Below are 15,009 nucleotides of genomic sequence, written 5' to 3'. Positions count from 1 at the left end.
TTACTCAGAATGAGGTTACAATTAAGCTATACTGATTAAAAATGAGGCACACAAATAAAGGTATTGTGCACATAGATAGTCTAATTTTTAATGTTGAAATGTTAAAGTACTATCTCACTTAATATTGTAAATATTACTCCTAACATTAAAGACGAAAGGCTGAGCAGTCAGGTTCAGGTTACTGTAAGCAGCTATTTCTTGTTTTTAACTAATTTGGATGTGTTTTCAAAATGTGATAAAAGCAGCAAATGTCCAGACTTATGAAGGTTGATGTTTAAAGGCTTCATTGAGTTGAAATCCTGCGATACATATTAACCCTTCCTTGGACCTGTAGCCACTGAACTTGACCCATAAAGCTGATATTATCTGATCCACTCAGTGTACTAAGTCTGCGATTGCACTGAGCTACAGAATGGAGACACAAATATCATGTTACAACTATACAACATCTAGTTGTTCTTTGCATTTAAAGAGTTTCTTTAATGTGCATGATATGTTTTCTATTAGAAACTAAGCTTTTTAAATTGATCATAACAGTTTAACAGTTTAACAGACTACAAAGTTCTTAATGATCAGGCACCTTTGTATCTTAAAAATCTCATAGTGCCCTATTACCCCTCTAGAACAAACTTCCCTTTTAGATAAATCTTATAGTTAGAGCTGGCTCAGGCTTGGACCAGCTCTTAGTTATGTTGCTATAGGCTTTGACTGCTGGGGGAACTGGAGCACTGACACACTGGGATCCTATCTCACCCCCTTCCCCCCAACCTCCTCATCACTTATTTTATCTCTGCCTATCCCATTAAAGTTACTAACCATAGACCTTTCTGGAGTCCCTGAGCTCCCTTGTCTCGTAGGTTCCTCTGAGCTTCCGTAGACTTCCTCCTGCTGTGGATGTTCCAGACTCCAGCTCATATGAACGTGCTGGACTCCATCGGCAACAGCTACTACTTGTCTCATCACTATCACCGCTCCCTCTATCTCTTATTCTCCTCTATCCCGCTTTCCAGACCCAACTCGGTCGAGGCAGATGGCTGTCTAACATGAGTCTGGTTCTGCTTGAGGTTTCTGCCTGTTAAAAGGAGGTTTTTCCTCGCCGCTGTAACTAGCTAAATACTGCAAGGTGCAATGCTCTTGGTGGATTAGGGTGGGGTAAGAATGAGTCTTACCCTGTCTTGGTGTTGGGTCTCTATTCATAATTGACATAGAGTGGTCTAGACCTGCTTTGTTTGTAAAAGCGTCTTGAGATAACATGTGTTGTGATTTGGCGCTATACAAATAAAGATTGCTCGATTGATGGATTGATTGATTGATTGATTGATTGATTGATTGATTGATTGATTGATTGATTGATTGATTGATTGATTGATTGATTGATTTAAAAAGACATTACATTTAATCCAAATTCAAATAAACACTATTTGATTTACTAAGAATATAATTTTTTTGTTTCCATGTGTTAACTTGAAGAGACATCATTTCAGCACCAGGAGCTGTCCATGGTTTGACTCTCCTTACTGATCAGCAGAGTGCAGAGTGCACCGGTTGGGGTTAAATCTGCTTTCCTCAGACATATTGACCTTTAGAGGCTAAATGACTTCCATTTTTATGGAGAACTTACTTGTTTTTGCAAAGATAGATAAAAATGAAGATAACAAATAAAACTTTGGGGTCTTTTGTGAACTACTGTTGACTGGTTATGAGCAGACTTAACATAATTTGATTTTGCCTTTTTAAAGATGTGTTTTTGCTTATTTGCTAAGTTAAAGCAGCAGATCGATAGCACTCTTATGTCCACAGAGTAAATATGAAGCCATACAGCCAGCAGCTTTTGGCAACTCATGGCGAAAAACAAGAGCAAGTGCATCTCCAAAAAAGCCAAACTAGGTCTAGGATGGATGGAGCTTTTTTCAGGACATAGTCCAACAAATATTGTCTCACCCTACCAACAATCCTAAAGCATCTTTGGATTATACATGGATATGAATCCTCTATGTATTGGAGGTAACAGTTATCAGATATTGTCATTTTGGAGCTACATTGTCACTGATTCCTAACACCCACCCTATGTAAGCACTGCAGGAAATCAACTGGTTTCCACATTAAACTAAAAGAGCCTGTTGTGATTCAAATTCTAATCTCAGCAAACTGGCACTGTGTGACATCAGACGATTGCAAAAAGAACAAAACTTTATTGCCAAATTTTAAATGGTTTCTCAAAATTGCAGCTTTTGTTAAGTATGAGATTAGCCGGAAACTGACGATTCATGTGAACACTTTATCCCTCCAAAATACCCCTAATTCTCTCAGATTTCCATTTCAATGAGATAACATGTTTGTGCACAGAGGTGACTTGTTAAAACGTGCCAGCCAGGCAGACACAGGAGTGCATGGCCGCATAAGTATCACAGACTGCACAAACCTTTGCATTCTTCTGGTTTCTTCTTTCCATCCCTCAGTCATATCTTTAGTTTTGTTTTTTGAAGTGGGTTATGTGTCACCTTGTTAAAACAAAGTAGGCAGCATGTTTGCACAAAGGACGGCATGGCCAGCTAAGTGTAAGTAACTCGCCTCTGATGCACGACTTCATTCAAACCAAATAATGAGTCAATTAGAGTAAATTATACATGTTTAAGGCTCACTGTAATTAGTTCACCTCTCCGACTGGAAATTCCGTCTCTCTCCTTTCCTCTGTTTCTTCTTCCTCTCCCGCTCTACCTCCTTCTATTATTCTGTCTAGTTTTTCCTCTTCTCCTCTCTTCTGTCTCTCTCTCTTCATCTTCCTTTACTTTTTTCATCTTCTTCTGCCTCTTTGTCTTCCTCCCCCCCTCCTTCCTCTCTGTCCTAGTTCTCAGGGTCTCTTGGTGAAGCTTTGTCTAATTACCATGCTAGCGTTTAATTGGAACAGCGTACACAAACACACGGATTGACTGACTGAATACGCTCTTACTTGTAGACACACACTGCTCTGTGCACACACAGGCACGCACAACCTAGCCATTTGGATACACATTTCATAGCCACATTACACACCCAGCAAGTTAACATGCTCCAGTTATACAAATACACAGCGTCCACCAGGGTTAGATACCATGGACTTATTCCAGGTTGTACTACAGCCACGGCGCTGATGCCCCTTATGAAGAGCTAAGGCGTGTTGGCTACAGTCACACACTGATTTTGGCCTAGTTATAACACAAGCTGCATGAGGCTGCTCTCAGTGCGGAGCTGTGTCATCTAAGAACCCACAACAACAGATGCATGTCGGAGGGACAAACGCTAGCCAAATATATAAATATCAAACGGTCAATTTTGTATATTTTAAGGCTTTCCAGAAGACCAAACGTACATATCTTTCTTATTTTGTGGAGTTGATTCTGATTTCTGGATTTGTTTCATATTTAGCCATTTTACCCTCTAGTGACTGTGAAAAAAATTCAATACAAATCTGAGTTTTAATATTGCAAGATATATTCTACAATCTCTTATGAGTTCTTCTAAAACTTGCCATTCCCATGATAAATCAGGAAAATTATGTGAAAAATTAGTTTTTTGAAGAATATATCTTACCTCAGTTGTTCCTAACCTTGGAACTCATTGACCATAACCTTCTTAAAGGATACACAAGGAAAATCAATATAGTCTCTTGAGGCTCCATTCTTATAAATACATACAATGTGCTCATTTATTTCACATTCATGTCTTGCAGCATACAGGGCAATTTGACCTCTTCAGGGAAACAAAAATGACTCACATTAAACTTTCAGACATAATTATTTTGGACTGAATATGCTTCAAGCTCATTAACATGAGCAGCTAGTGATGCCCGGTCACAAATCCAGATTGATTGGTAGAAAAGGTCATAAGCCAAAAAACTACCCCCACATTTTCAGCCATGAGCATGAAGTAGGGTTGTGCTGTCGACTAAAGCATGAAACATCTTCACCCTCGCTAATTGACACCAGAATTTGTAGTTGGTGAGACAATTTTTTTTGTAGTTTTATTATTGTAGTCCTGAAACACAGGGCATATGTTGTATCCAAGCTTTAGCTCAGCCACCAACCTCAAGCCAAGACTGTAGCTCTGGTTAATGGCGACTACCATAATGCTATGATGCTCTGCTACCAGGATGTAAACAAGCACAAATGACAGATGGCACTGCGTACTGTGGAGCAGTTTGTCAGTTTAATGATCTTGAAAATGGAGATAAAGCTGTATGTTGTCCGGTTAAACTGGCACATCACCACTCAACAGACACAATGTGTAGCCCGCACAGGAATACGGACATTAACCTGCAAGGAGGGCTGAAGGCTGGTGGTGCTAGCCTTGCTAATGTTAGCCACACTTGGCAAATCATTGCTTACCCACAGACTTGGTTATCCTGTGTTTAGCCATGTTAGATACATTGTGCTCAACATTTATGAATACAGTGTATTCTTTTTTTAGACTATTGGTAAGTTGAAGTTATAAATTCTGTTTAAATGATTTGATTTGATGACTTTATTTTGAACATGTAAAAGTAAAAATACAAAAACAAGTAGAAAAGAAGAAAGAGTTATACAAAAGAAACAAAATCAATATTAGCAAGCAGTGAAACAATTTACTTTACATGTGCGAAAAAGAGTAGGAAGAAGTTAAAACTTATCTAATCCTACCCCTCTATTCACTATTTTCTGCCCTTATAAGAGTGCAATCCCACACGTCAAATCTTCATAAATTATCTTCATATTTACACCAACAAACAAAAGTGAACCCCTCGTGATTCTCAGCACTAGTCTTTCTCCTTGTACCTCATGAAAATCATTTCTTTGTACTTCTTCTTGAACTGAATTATGTTCTGACATTGCTGTAGCTCCATATTGAGACTGTTCCACAGTTTTACACCACAAACTGAAATACACAACTTCTCCTTGTGGTCCGAACACTCACCAAATGACTAAGAAATTAGTCGCTTCTGAAAATCCTTGGAATGTGTGCGCTTAAAGTGAATGGTTTTGAGCAGTTAATGCCGGCTTTGTGTTTAGTATCTCCCCTGAGTCATTGATTGGGTTGTTTTTGTTTCACTTGTTGGAGTGGTCGGACGGTATTTTATTTCATTTTTTATATTAAATAATCAAAACCCTGTTTTCTCTATTTCCTTCTGTGTTTCAGTCCTGCCCAGCCACACATGTGGTACCCCCGGCCTCATTCCAAATGGAGTCATCCACGGCTCACGGTACAACATGGGGGACAAGATCCGGTACAGCTGTGAGTCAGGTTTTGTATTGGAGGGACACAGTATCCTCACATGTATTGTATCACCTGGCAGTGGAGCACAGTGGGACTTCCCATCACCTTTTTGTAGAGGTAAGATGTTCTTTATGTCTGTATGCCTGTCCCTTCTGATTTTATAATGCATTGATATATACTTGAAGAAAAATCCTGACAGTTAATCTGCTTCAAGTCATTACGACTGTGTCATCAGGAGCTCATCTTGTACTTTAAATAGATCATAGAGGAATGTTAGTTCCTAAATATATGCAACAACTTGTACAGACTCATGTCCCAAAACAGTCAGTTACCACTATGAGCACATAATGGAAATATGGCTAGAAAAGGCGGGTAATGCCTAAAGGGCTATTGCCAGCTTCAACAATAAAGTCAAAATAAAACATGAGAAAAATAAACCCAGGAACTGCTGGGGTCCTGAGAATTGAAGGACCTCAGCGTGAGGTCACAGGCCGACAGGAAGATGAGAAAGCCCCGCTGCATTGATTACTGAACCTGATGGAGCCCAAAATCCTCAAGCAAAGCCCATCTGATGGTTCATTAGTCTACAAACAAGAACAGATCTGTCCGAGTTTTCAACTAAGAGCTGGCAGATGGCTCATCTAACAGATTCAGTTTCATGTGACAAATCCTTGGAAAACTCGGTCTATATATTTAAGGGTTTTCAGAAGCTTCCGTTTGGTGGATTTGATGATCTGCTGTCTATTCTTGGATCAATATTCTCTTTTTCCCTTTTCCACATGATTTGATTTTCTAAGTTTTAAAAATGTACAGATGTTGTATTTATGAGAACTTAATCATGGTAGAATGGTGATTATTATTAGTCTTTTAGAGCAATGTCTACTAGTTATGTTAACAGTAAGCCAATAAATAAGTCATATGATACTTTATAAACAGAAATGAGAAGAAGGCAAGGCTGTAGAAATAGTAGTAGATACTAAAATTCAAATGGAACGGTTCCTTTAAGTATGCAGACAAGTTTAACTTCAAATATTGTCCTGATCACAGGAAACTGATATCCAACCAGTGCAAACCAAGAAAACAAAATTTAACAGGAATTTGTCACTAGCAATCTGTAGTTACAACTAAAATTTCTCTAGGCTAACAATAACTGTCATCAAGAAAACTAAAACAATCCAGGCTCTGTATTAATTAGCATTTTACCAAAAAGCCTGAGAACTGAACATTTTTAGTCGATGTTTTAATCAGGCTTCATTCAGATTAGCCAGTTTTTGTTTCAGTAGGAAATTTTGTCCGACTGCATGTGCTTTCCCTCTCTCCCTCTGTCTATCACTGAAGGGAGTGTTATACAGAGAAATATTGAATTAAGATTTGGTTGCAGCTGTAAAATTAACATTAAGATAGAGAAATTTGCAATTTTTCTTACTTTCCTAAGTTGGATACCTATTTTATGGTGACTTCTCCCATCAGAAAACTTGGTGCACCAGGAGAGGGGAGGCTGTCAGTCAGTTTAAACTATGCTGTTTTTTTAATTCAGTGATTCAGTCTGACCACAAGCAGGAATGAAACCATGCCAAGTTTTTTTTCTTTTTGGTGAACTATATGAGACAAAGATGAGTGCAGCTGAAATACCCCTCATCTATTGTATTTCTTTAAACTTTTTCTTACTTGTGTCCTTTCATAAATAAAAGTGATTTGCATCCATATTATTACATAAAAATCAACCTGAAGACTTCAAATTGGGTTTAATGCTCAAAATTGCCTGGCAGGGCACCGCAAAACCAGCCTGAATATCACCCTCCCACTATGTTCAAAATCAACCTATGCTCTTATTTTGAATACAAATAATGAAACTATTCTAGACTAATGCACATGAGAAAACAAAGGATAACAACATCCCTAAAACAAAACTTATAAAAACAACATTTAAATAAAATGTAAAATAAAAAACATGGAAAATGTCCACTTATTGTTTGTCCTTTCTCTTTCTGCATCTCTCCAGCGGAGGGAGCGTGTGGGGGTACATTAAGAGGCACCGCGGGTTCAATAACCAGCCCTGGGTACCCTGCAGAGTATGAAAACAACCTGGACTGTACATGGTCAATCCTCTCTGAACCCGGTGACACCATCGCTCTCGTCTTCAACGACTTCTTATTAGAGGACAAATACGACTTTCTGGAAATCAGCGGGACAGAAGCACCGAGCATATGGTGAGATACATTTCATGCCTGGACCACAGTGTAGAGCAGATATGTTAGAGGGCACACAGGTGTTTGTGAAAAACAGCAGGGCTGACACACACAGGGTAAGTAAGATCATGATGAAAGCAGACACGCACAATAACCACTGACATTGAAGGGGTGGGTAGCACTGACATAGACAAAAAACATGCATAACAACCAAGTGGACGCCTAGCTGTGTTGTGTAAATCAGGTAGGGAGGCACTATATTTTTCTAGAAGATACTACCATCGCATCATTGTTCTGTCACACAGCATGTTCACATTAAAGAGAACAGTTGTTGTTTTCACTGCAAATTTTTGTAACTTGCTTTCTTTCATGGGGGGCGTTTAATATTAAAGGAGGACTAATGATGTTGTCAGGGAGGACAGATACAGCAGATTGATTAGCTGCACAGGAGCCCTGTTGATTTTCTTGATTTATTCAAATCCCACAGGGATGCTGATAAATTGTTGTTTTCACTCCCATTTTCCACGGTTGTGTTTGAAAATTGGCACTGTGTCGTACCAGAACACACTCTGGTTTTTAAATGTAGACCGCTGTTGGAATTCACGTGGCTTTGTTCAGAATATAACTCTCCATTCGAAGCTTGGATGCGTTTTTGCAGCTATGGAGGCAGCCTGATGTTTAAGCATGCAGGTTTGTCACTGATTCCAGTTCCAATAACTGCTGGGAAAATGGAGACTGGAGAGGAGAAAGTTAAGAAGTAGTTTTACCTCCCTCAGTAATAACAGCACAGATGCCTGTGAGCCAGGTCTTCTCAGAAATTGACAAAAGTCCTCTGTGAGTTTTTGAACAGCTCCCACGGTTTGATGTGCATTTGTGAAGCAGTGTTTGATTGAAAAATAATTATTGGATCCTTTGTGATATCATATATTTTTATGCTTGCTTTTTAAGATTTAGAGTTTTTTGGTCTGCTAGAAAAATATTGTGAGTCAAAAAAATTCCTTATCTGTATTATTTGCCAAATGAACTGATTTTTTTCTTCTATAATGAAGAATTATTTGCAGTTTGTTCAATGTAATCAGTTGTTTGGGAAAAAACAACAACAGTTTCATTATGTCTTTTTCTTGATTCTTCACTTCTGAAACAACTCAGAAGATCTGCAAAACTCTGCAAGGTTACATGTCATTCACAACTCATTAAATATGGGTTGTTTGTATCAGGAGAGATAAAGTGATAAGGTAATGTTGTGTTGCAGTGGAGATATGATTTTGGAATCTTAATCTTAAAAATCTTTTCCAAATGTGGATTGTTATTCCTAAAAACATTTATACATAAATCACCATGCCATGTCCTCCTTTTGCCACATTATACTGACAACAACTGATAAATGACTTAGTCTTCCATGTGTAGAAAATGGAAAATGGTTAGTGATTGTGGTGCATCCTGCAGAAGAACGGGGTAGGATGGTCGACAGATAAAGAAGAGGAATAAAGGAGGCAGAAGCAGATGGAAACAAAGAATAGAGAATAATTGCATGTTTAGTCCTGTCACCAGAAGAGCAATACGCATCAACCCTGCCATTCTCATGATACTGCTTGTGCGTGGTGTGTGTGTGTGTTTTTGTGTTTCTTTGTCAGGTCTTAATAGGCCCTCTGACTCTTAAAGCTGTTGATCATGTCTTCAGGCTTTGACAAATCACACAAGTGCACATGCACATGCACATGCACATGCACACACACACACACACACACACACACCCCACCCCCACCCCCACCCCTCTGCAATGCAGGAGGGGTGGGGGTGGGGGTGGGGGGCAGAGAGTCAGTGAGTTGGAAAATGGTAACTGCTTTGACTGCAGCCTTTTGACATAAGCACTCTTCAAATGGTGGATTGAAACATTCTTAATCATTCACATTATATGTTCAAAATGCGTTTCTCTGAATAACAACAATATTTTGTTAAGTGATTCTTTTATATTTGATTTTGAGGTAAGTAACTATTCTGCAATATAAACACTTAAATTATAAATTTGGATATATCATTAGATATGTTGCCTTACTTTTTAAATTTGTATCAATGTATTTTTCAAGCATTTCTTCATTTTTAGAGAGGACAGATGAAGAGGGACTGGGCACATGAGGAGCAGAGAGGGGAAGACATGTAACAAATAATTGCTTCTGGGAGTTGAGCCAGGGGCCACTGCAATAAGGACTATAACATACAGTGCATAAGATGCTACACCAACCAGTGCCCCTGTTCTTTCTTTATTTCATCTATATAATAATACAAAATGTATGTCCACAAGGATTGTTTATCAGATGTATGGATACTTGCATATTTAGGTCTGAACAGGTGAATGAACCAAAGTATTTCTGGAGCAGTTATCAAAGTTACATTTTTTTACTTTGAAGATGAGGATTAGTGTGCCGGTGCAAAGGTCAAACAAGAGATTGTGTTCAACAAACGTCACAATTTTTGTGCATTGCCTTTACACTGCTTGGCAGTACCTGCACCCAAATTGATTTGAAGCACTTTGTTACTCTTACTGATCGTGTTTCCTCTTGTCTAGATCTTTGCTTGTGTTGTTCTTGTTCTCGTATGCACGTCGCTGTGGATAAAAGTGTCTGCTAAATGACATTGTAACATTGTAGCAATATTGCAATCAAACAGAGATACGGTATTCATATGGTTTATCCATAGCTGTTATTGCTATCCAGATGCCCTGTAATAAAGCCACTTTGATTCAGGCCTTAAACAGTAATTGTATAAAAGAAAGCTAAAATTGCCCTCTGCCAGTCACAGTCTAATACAATCCTAAGTACTTCCCTCCAGAGGTGGGATTAAGAGATGAGTGACATTTTCACTGAGCCATGTGGGCAGGTCATTGTGAAAATGACTGACACCTGACAGGTCCACTGTGACGGGTTCTTCCTGTTTACCGAGAGCTTTTTCTGATTGGCTGTCCCAAAAGCAATTTCCTGTTTCATGTTCCTGTCTGCTTGCTGGCAGGTTGAATGTCAGATTGACTAGCTGTTACGTACAACCGCAACCACTTTTACACACAGAGTCACACACAAACACATAGAGTCACACACAAACACACAGATAATTTTGCTAGGACCAAAACTAGAACTGTGGTCATCTCATGTCATGTCATTTCTGCTTTTTTCTCTGGGGACCAAAACTTCATTTCTGCTAACCATTTCTGGTATCTTAATTTTGACTGTTAAACTCTCATAACATTTATTTCCTGATTGGAAAAATTGTTTCCTGGATATATCAGGAACAGTTTTGCCCAGTTTTCAGGCAAATAAGCAGCCAGGCTGTTGAGCTTAAAAATCTGCCTGCTGAGCAAGGTCAGGCTGACAGGGAGTCGAGTTACTGGCCAATGTGAACTTTATTTCACCTGGATTATTCGTGGAATATAAAGAAGACTGCACAGAGGTTGGAGTGGAGAATGAAGCCAGACATCCGGGGGACAAAATGAATGACAGGGATGAGGTCAGGAAAAAGAGATTTTCACCCTCAGGCATTAGTGTTCCTGGTGCATCCCATAGTCTGATGGCTTCATCACAATGCATGGCTTATGTAATGTGCTTCCCGTATATTCTACTTTCTAGCATGTTTAATGTCAACAGGTGAATCAGCTTATTTTGTAAGCAGTTGAGGCCATCAGTCCCTCCCAGTGCTTTTATATGCCCATGTTTTCCATAAAGAACATCCTGTTTCATCGGCCATGTTAGAGAGCAACATATTGTATAAAAAAGGAACTGTTGACCAAGATAATGAATTGTGTACTGATCATTTCACATTCTTCAAAAAACAAACTTTACTTCATGTCAGAAAGAGATGGCGCCATCTTTCATTTTGGGCCAACATCTTGCAAATGTATAGAACATTTCAACTGGAAGTAAATACGACCTAATTATTTGGAAAATCCTGGAGAAGCTCTGACTGAGGGATAGTAGGCAGGGTTGCACCAACATTTGCAGATATACTGAGGCAACTTTTCAGTGTTTTCCCAGGCTCCACGATATGTTAAATGTATTTATTTGTGTGAACCAGGATTTTGTTGACCTGAATAAGATGAACAACTAAACAGCGTACCCTAAAAAAAACGGCTTAGCATGGAGTAAAGGCTGTTATCTGTGATGTTGTCACAGCTGTTATCTTCAAATCAGATCAGATTTTCTTTCAGATTACCCAAATAATCTCTGTTTATTTCATTAATATTTAGAGCAGGTTGTTCTCTTAAACCCCTCTGCTCTTAAACCCCTCTTCTGCTCTACCCAACCACCCTCTTTTTATCCCTCCTTTGTTTTTCTATCTCTTATTTTCCTCATTTTTCAGCAGTCCCTCTGGCTATCCTTTCTTCTCTAACTCCTCCCTGGCCCCTTTCTGTCCTCCTCTGCTGCTTTATTCCACTCTTTCAAAGCCCAGGACCAACTTTAATGCTTAAAGCCTGCACTGTTAGTACTGTCATTTCTTCAACTGAATGAATTCTTACTCTGCTGAAGGCCATTATATCCAAAGAGCATGACCAACAGCGATTAATCATATTTTGTTCCTTATTGCTCACTGCATTATTCACATTGATTTTAACCCAGCTGCCTGTGCTGAGACTATAAGTTTTGGGTAATGTTTCATTACTGCGATAGTCAGAGATTTTTAATAAGCAGTGGTTCGTTTTGCTGATTCAAAGAAGGAATCTCTGAATTTTCACATTAAACGAACCCCTGCCCACACTATCTCTCCCAGACTTCCAACCAAATGAAAGACTCTAATTGCCAATTATTCCATTAATTGAGTAACAGGGTCACTACACATAATGTGATGAAACTATTACCCATGAACCAGGTCTCCTTCCTTAATCCACGATGCCGGAAAACGTCGTGTGCCTGTTTTGTGCGTCACAAACTGAAAGTTCCTTAGAGCAGGTTTAGGTTGTTGTAGATAGAACTTTGTACTGCTATAAAAAATGCAAAACTTATGACAATCTCGTCGGCCCAAATCCAAATTAAGTATATTTGCTGTTTCTGTGCAGCTGTATAGCTCTTTCTAGTACCATAGCGTTCCTCATGTGGAGTTTGCAGCCTTCAAGCTACTGATTCACCCCCCTACAGTGTGTGCCGATAGAGAAATTAGCTACGTAGGGCCAAGACGTTTTTTGAACCAGGCTGTAAACATGTTTATTAATGCTGCAAAGAACGTCTTTTACCTTTCTCTGCTTTTTATACTGGTATATCATTCCCATCAGTCCAAAGGATGCAGCTCACTCTTCATATGAACACAATGGTGTGGAAAGTATGTCTTATAAGCTGAATTTTACAATACCTCTTCTATTTCTTCTTTTGCCACCACTGCTCTCTCTCTCTCTCTCAGACTGTCTGCTCTTCCTCTCTGTCTCTGTCTGTCTCTCACAGACAAACTTTCATTTTTAATTACTCTATTGGCTGCTATATAAAACAGTAGTGGCAAACTGATTTCCCATCAGTCCATTTTCTAGTTTCTTATCCAGGTCATTTTCTACTCATTTAACCAGGACACAATCCATTCCTTCTGTGGCCCCGCAGTAGGAACAGCAGCCCAAATGTCATTGTTGTGAGAGCCTCTTTCACTCTGAGGGATACCGAGTCCAGGCCAGGTGGGAGAAGTTGCACCTCTAGCTTGGCCTGGCTTTCCCACTGAGCCTCCTCTCAGTTGGCTGGCAGGGCATCATTACCCTATGCCAGAGCTGCCTCAACTGACTTCTTTCACTCAACTTCAAGTTGCTGCTGTTCTGACAAAACTTCCATCATTCATACACTTTGTAGCCAATCCCATTCCAACATGTGATAGTATCTCATTTTCCCTACTCATTGGCATTAATGCACAAATCTGGCTGTCAGTCTTGTGCTTATCTCCAAGTCTCATGACCTCACCATCATCAGGCAGTTGCTCCTCATAAATGAATTACAGCTATGAAGCCAATCACACATTGAAAATATCTCCAGGGAAAACAGGGACCACAATCTGATGAGGACAACATCATCTGCAAACTGCTGAAATACCAAGCAAATGTCACTGCTAACTTCCTCTCTAACAAAACAAAAATAAGGCCCACCCGTGCCAGGGTCCACTGATTCCTTGGTCAAACATGATGACTCAGACTCCTAACACCTACACAGCTTCTTCCATAGAATATTTTCCGCAATATGGCGTAGAAGTACTTAAAAATGTCTAAAGATGACCTGTTTTCCCACTACCAAATCAGAGCCCACATATGTCCTCATAAATATGAGATTTAACATAAGCCGCATATCTTTTTTTTGCAGGAAGACCTTAGTAGGCGTTCCAAGGAAGGTTACTCCCATTTGCCCTCGCCTTGTGTCCCTCTGTTACAGTCTGCAGCCTCAGATTTTCCTCCTCCTTTCTGCCCCCCCCCCCCCCCCCCCGCCAGCCCTCTCTTCTTCTCTGTTCTCGTCTCTGAAACACCTCTCTTGTCCTTTTTATTACATTAACATTTTAAATTATGTTTACTGGCTCTGCGTTTGTCTTTTTCATGTGTGTGTGTGTGGGTGTCTGTATGTGTGCCTTTCTGTGTGAGTGCGTGGGTGCCTTATGAGATTAAAAGTACCGGTGTACCAGGGTTTTGCACTAACCACTTGGAATAAACAGCTATCTGTTGTGGATAATGTGCTTTGCAACTTTTCTGACTTGTATCCAATTTTTTTTTTTTTATAGTGCACTTTTGTCACTCTGCAGATGCACACTTGCACAAGGAGCAGCGGTGTAAAATACCCAAATGTTTTAATGTAATGCCAGCTGCATAAGCAGCCAATAGGGAGAGAAAAGGCTCAATAAGCAGTGGAGTGGACAGAAGAAAGTTGTATGTGTGTCTTTGTTATAGTCATGCATCACCAAAAAAGCTAGTGGTCTAATTATAGGGAAGTGCTAGAGCAAGCACTCAGTTTCTTTATCACCATTTTCTCTCAGTTTTATGACTTGGCCCCTCTTCCCCTATTGTCTAGTCCTTTCAGGTGTGTCAAACATCCCCTGCCTCTTTTTTCTTATCCCCTCTCTTTTGTTAGTTCTGCGTCTTCTCCTCTCTCTCTCTGTTTCTCCTTCCCCTTTGTTTTGTCCCATTTCCTGTATCACTTGTCTCCTTCCAGCCTCACTTGTTTCCTCATTTATCTCCATCTCCTGCAACCTGCTGTTTGTTATGTCCAACCTCATTTAGACTTGACTCCTCGCCTGCCCATTTTTTAACTTCCAACCCTTCGCCGCAGCTTGTTTAACCTCCCTGCTTCTGTTCATTGAAGTGAATTGCCAGCTTCCTCGTTCTCTCCTGTGTTCCTCGTCCATCAGTCTATGTTTTCCTCCCCACAGGTTTTTCAGCCATCCTTAATTTCACCTTGTAATTTCTCTCACACTTCTGTTTTCCAACCTGTCCTTCCTTACCTCTTGTCTATCCTCTTTTCCCCTCACGTCTATTATATTCACCAACTTAACTGATCTCCTCTCATACTTCTATCTTCTCTTCATTTGTCATTTCCTCCATTGCCTTTCTTCCTTTACTTTAAGTTCAGTCCCATGTCTCATCCCTCTCTCCTCC

At 39.7% G+C, this 15,009-nt stretch overlaps 1 protein-coding gene across 1 annotated transcript in view; it reads left to right on the top strand.

Annotated features, from left to right (window-relative positions):
- The window catches only part of LOC117810667 (CUB and sushi domain-containing protein 1-like), a 605,880-nt gene that overhangs the window by 366,573 nt on the left and 224,298 nt on the right, over window positions 1-15,009 (top strand). The window contains 2 exon segments of the mRNA XM_034680592.1: window positions 5,152-5,346; window positions 7,232-7,439. Of these exon segments, the coding sequence (XP_034536483.1) occupies window positions 5,152-5,346; window positions 7,232-7,439 (403 nt within the window).

This window comes from Notolabrus celidotus, chromosome 3 (assembly GCF_009762535.1).
Source record: "Notolabrus celidotus isolate fNotCel1 chromosome 3, fNotCel1.pri, whole genome shotgun sequence".
In the NCBI taxonomy this organism is placed as follows: Eukaryota; Metazoa; Chordata; class Actinopteri; order Labriformes; family Labridae; genus Notolabrus; species Notolabrus celidotus.
This window is presented reverse-complemented; position numbering and strand designations above follow the sequence as displayed.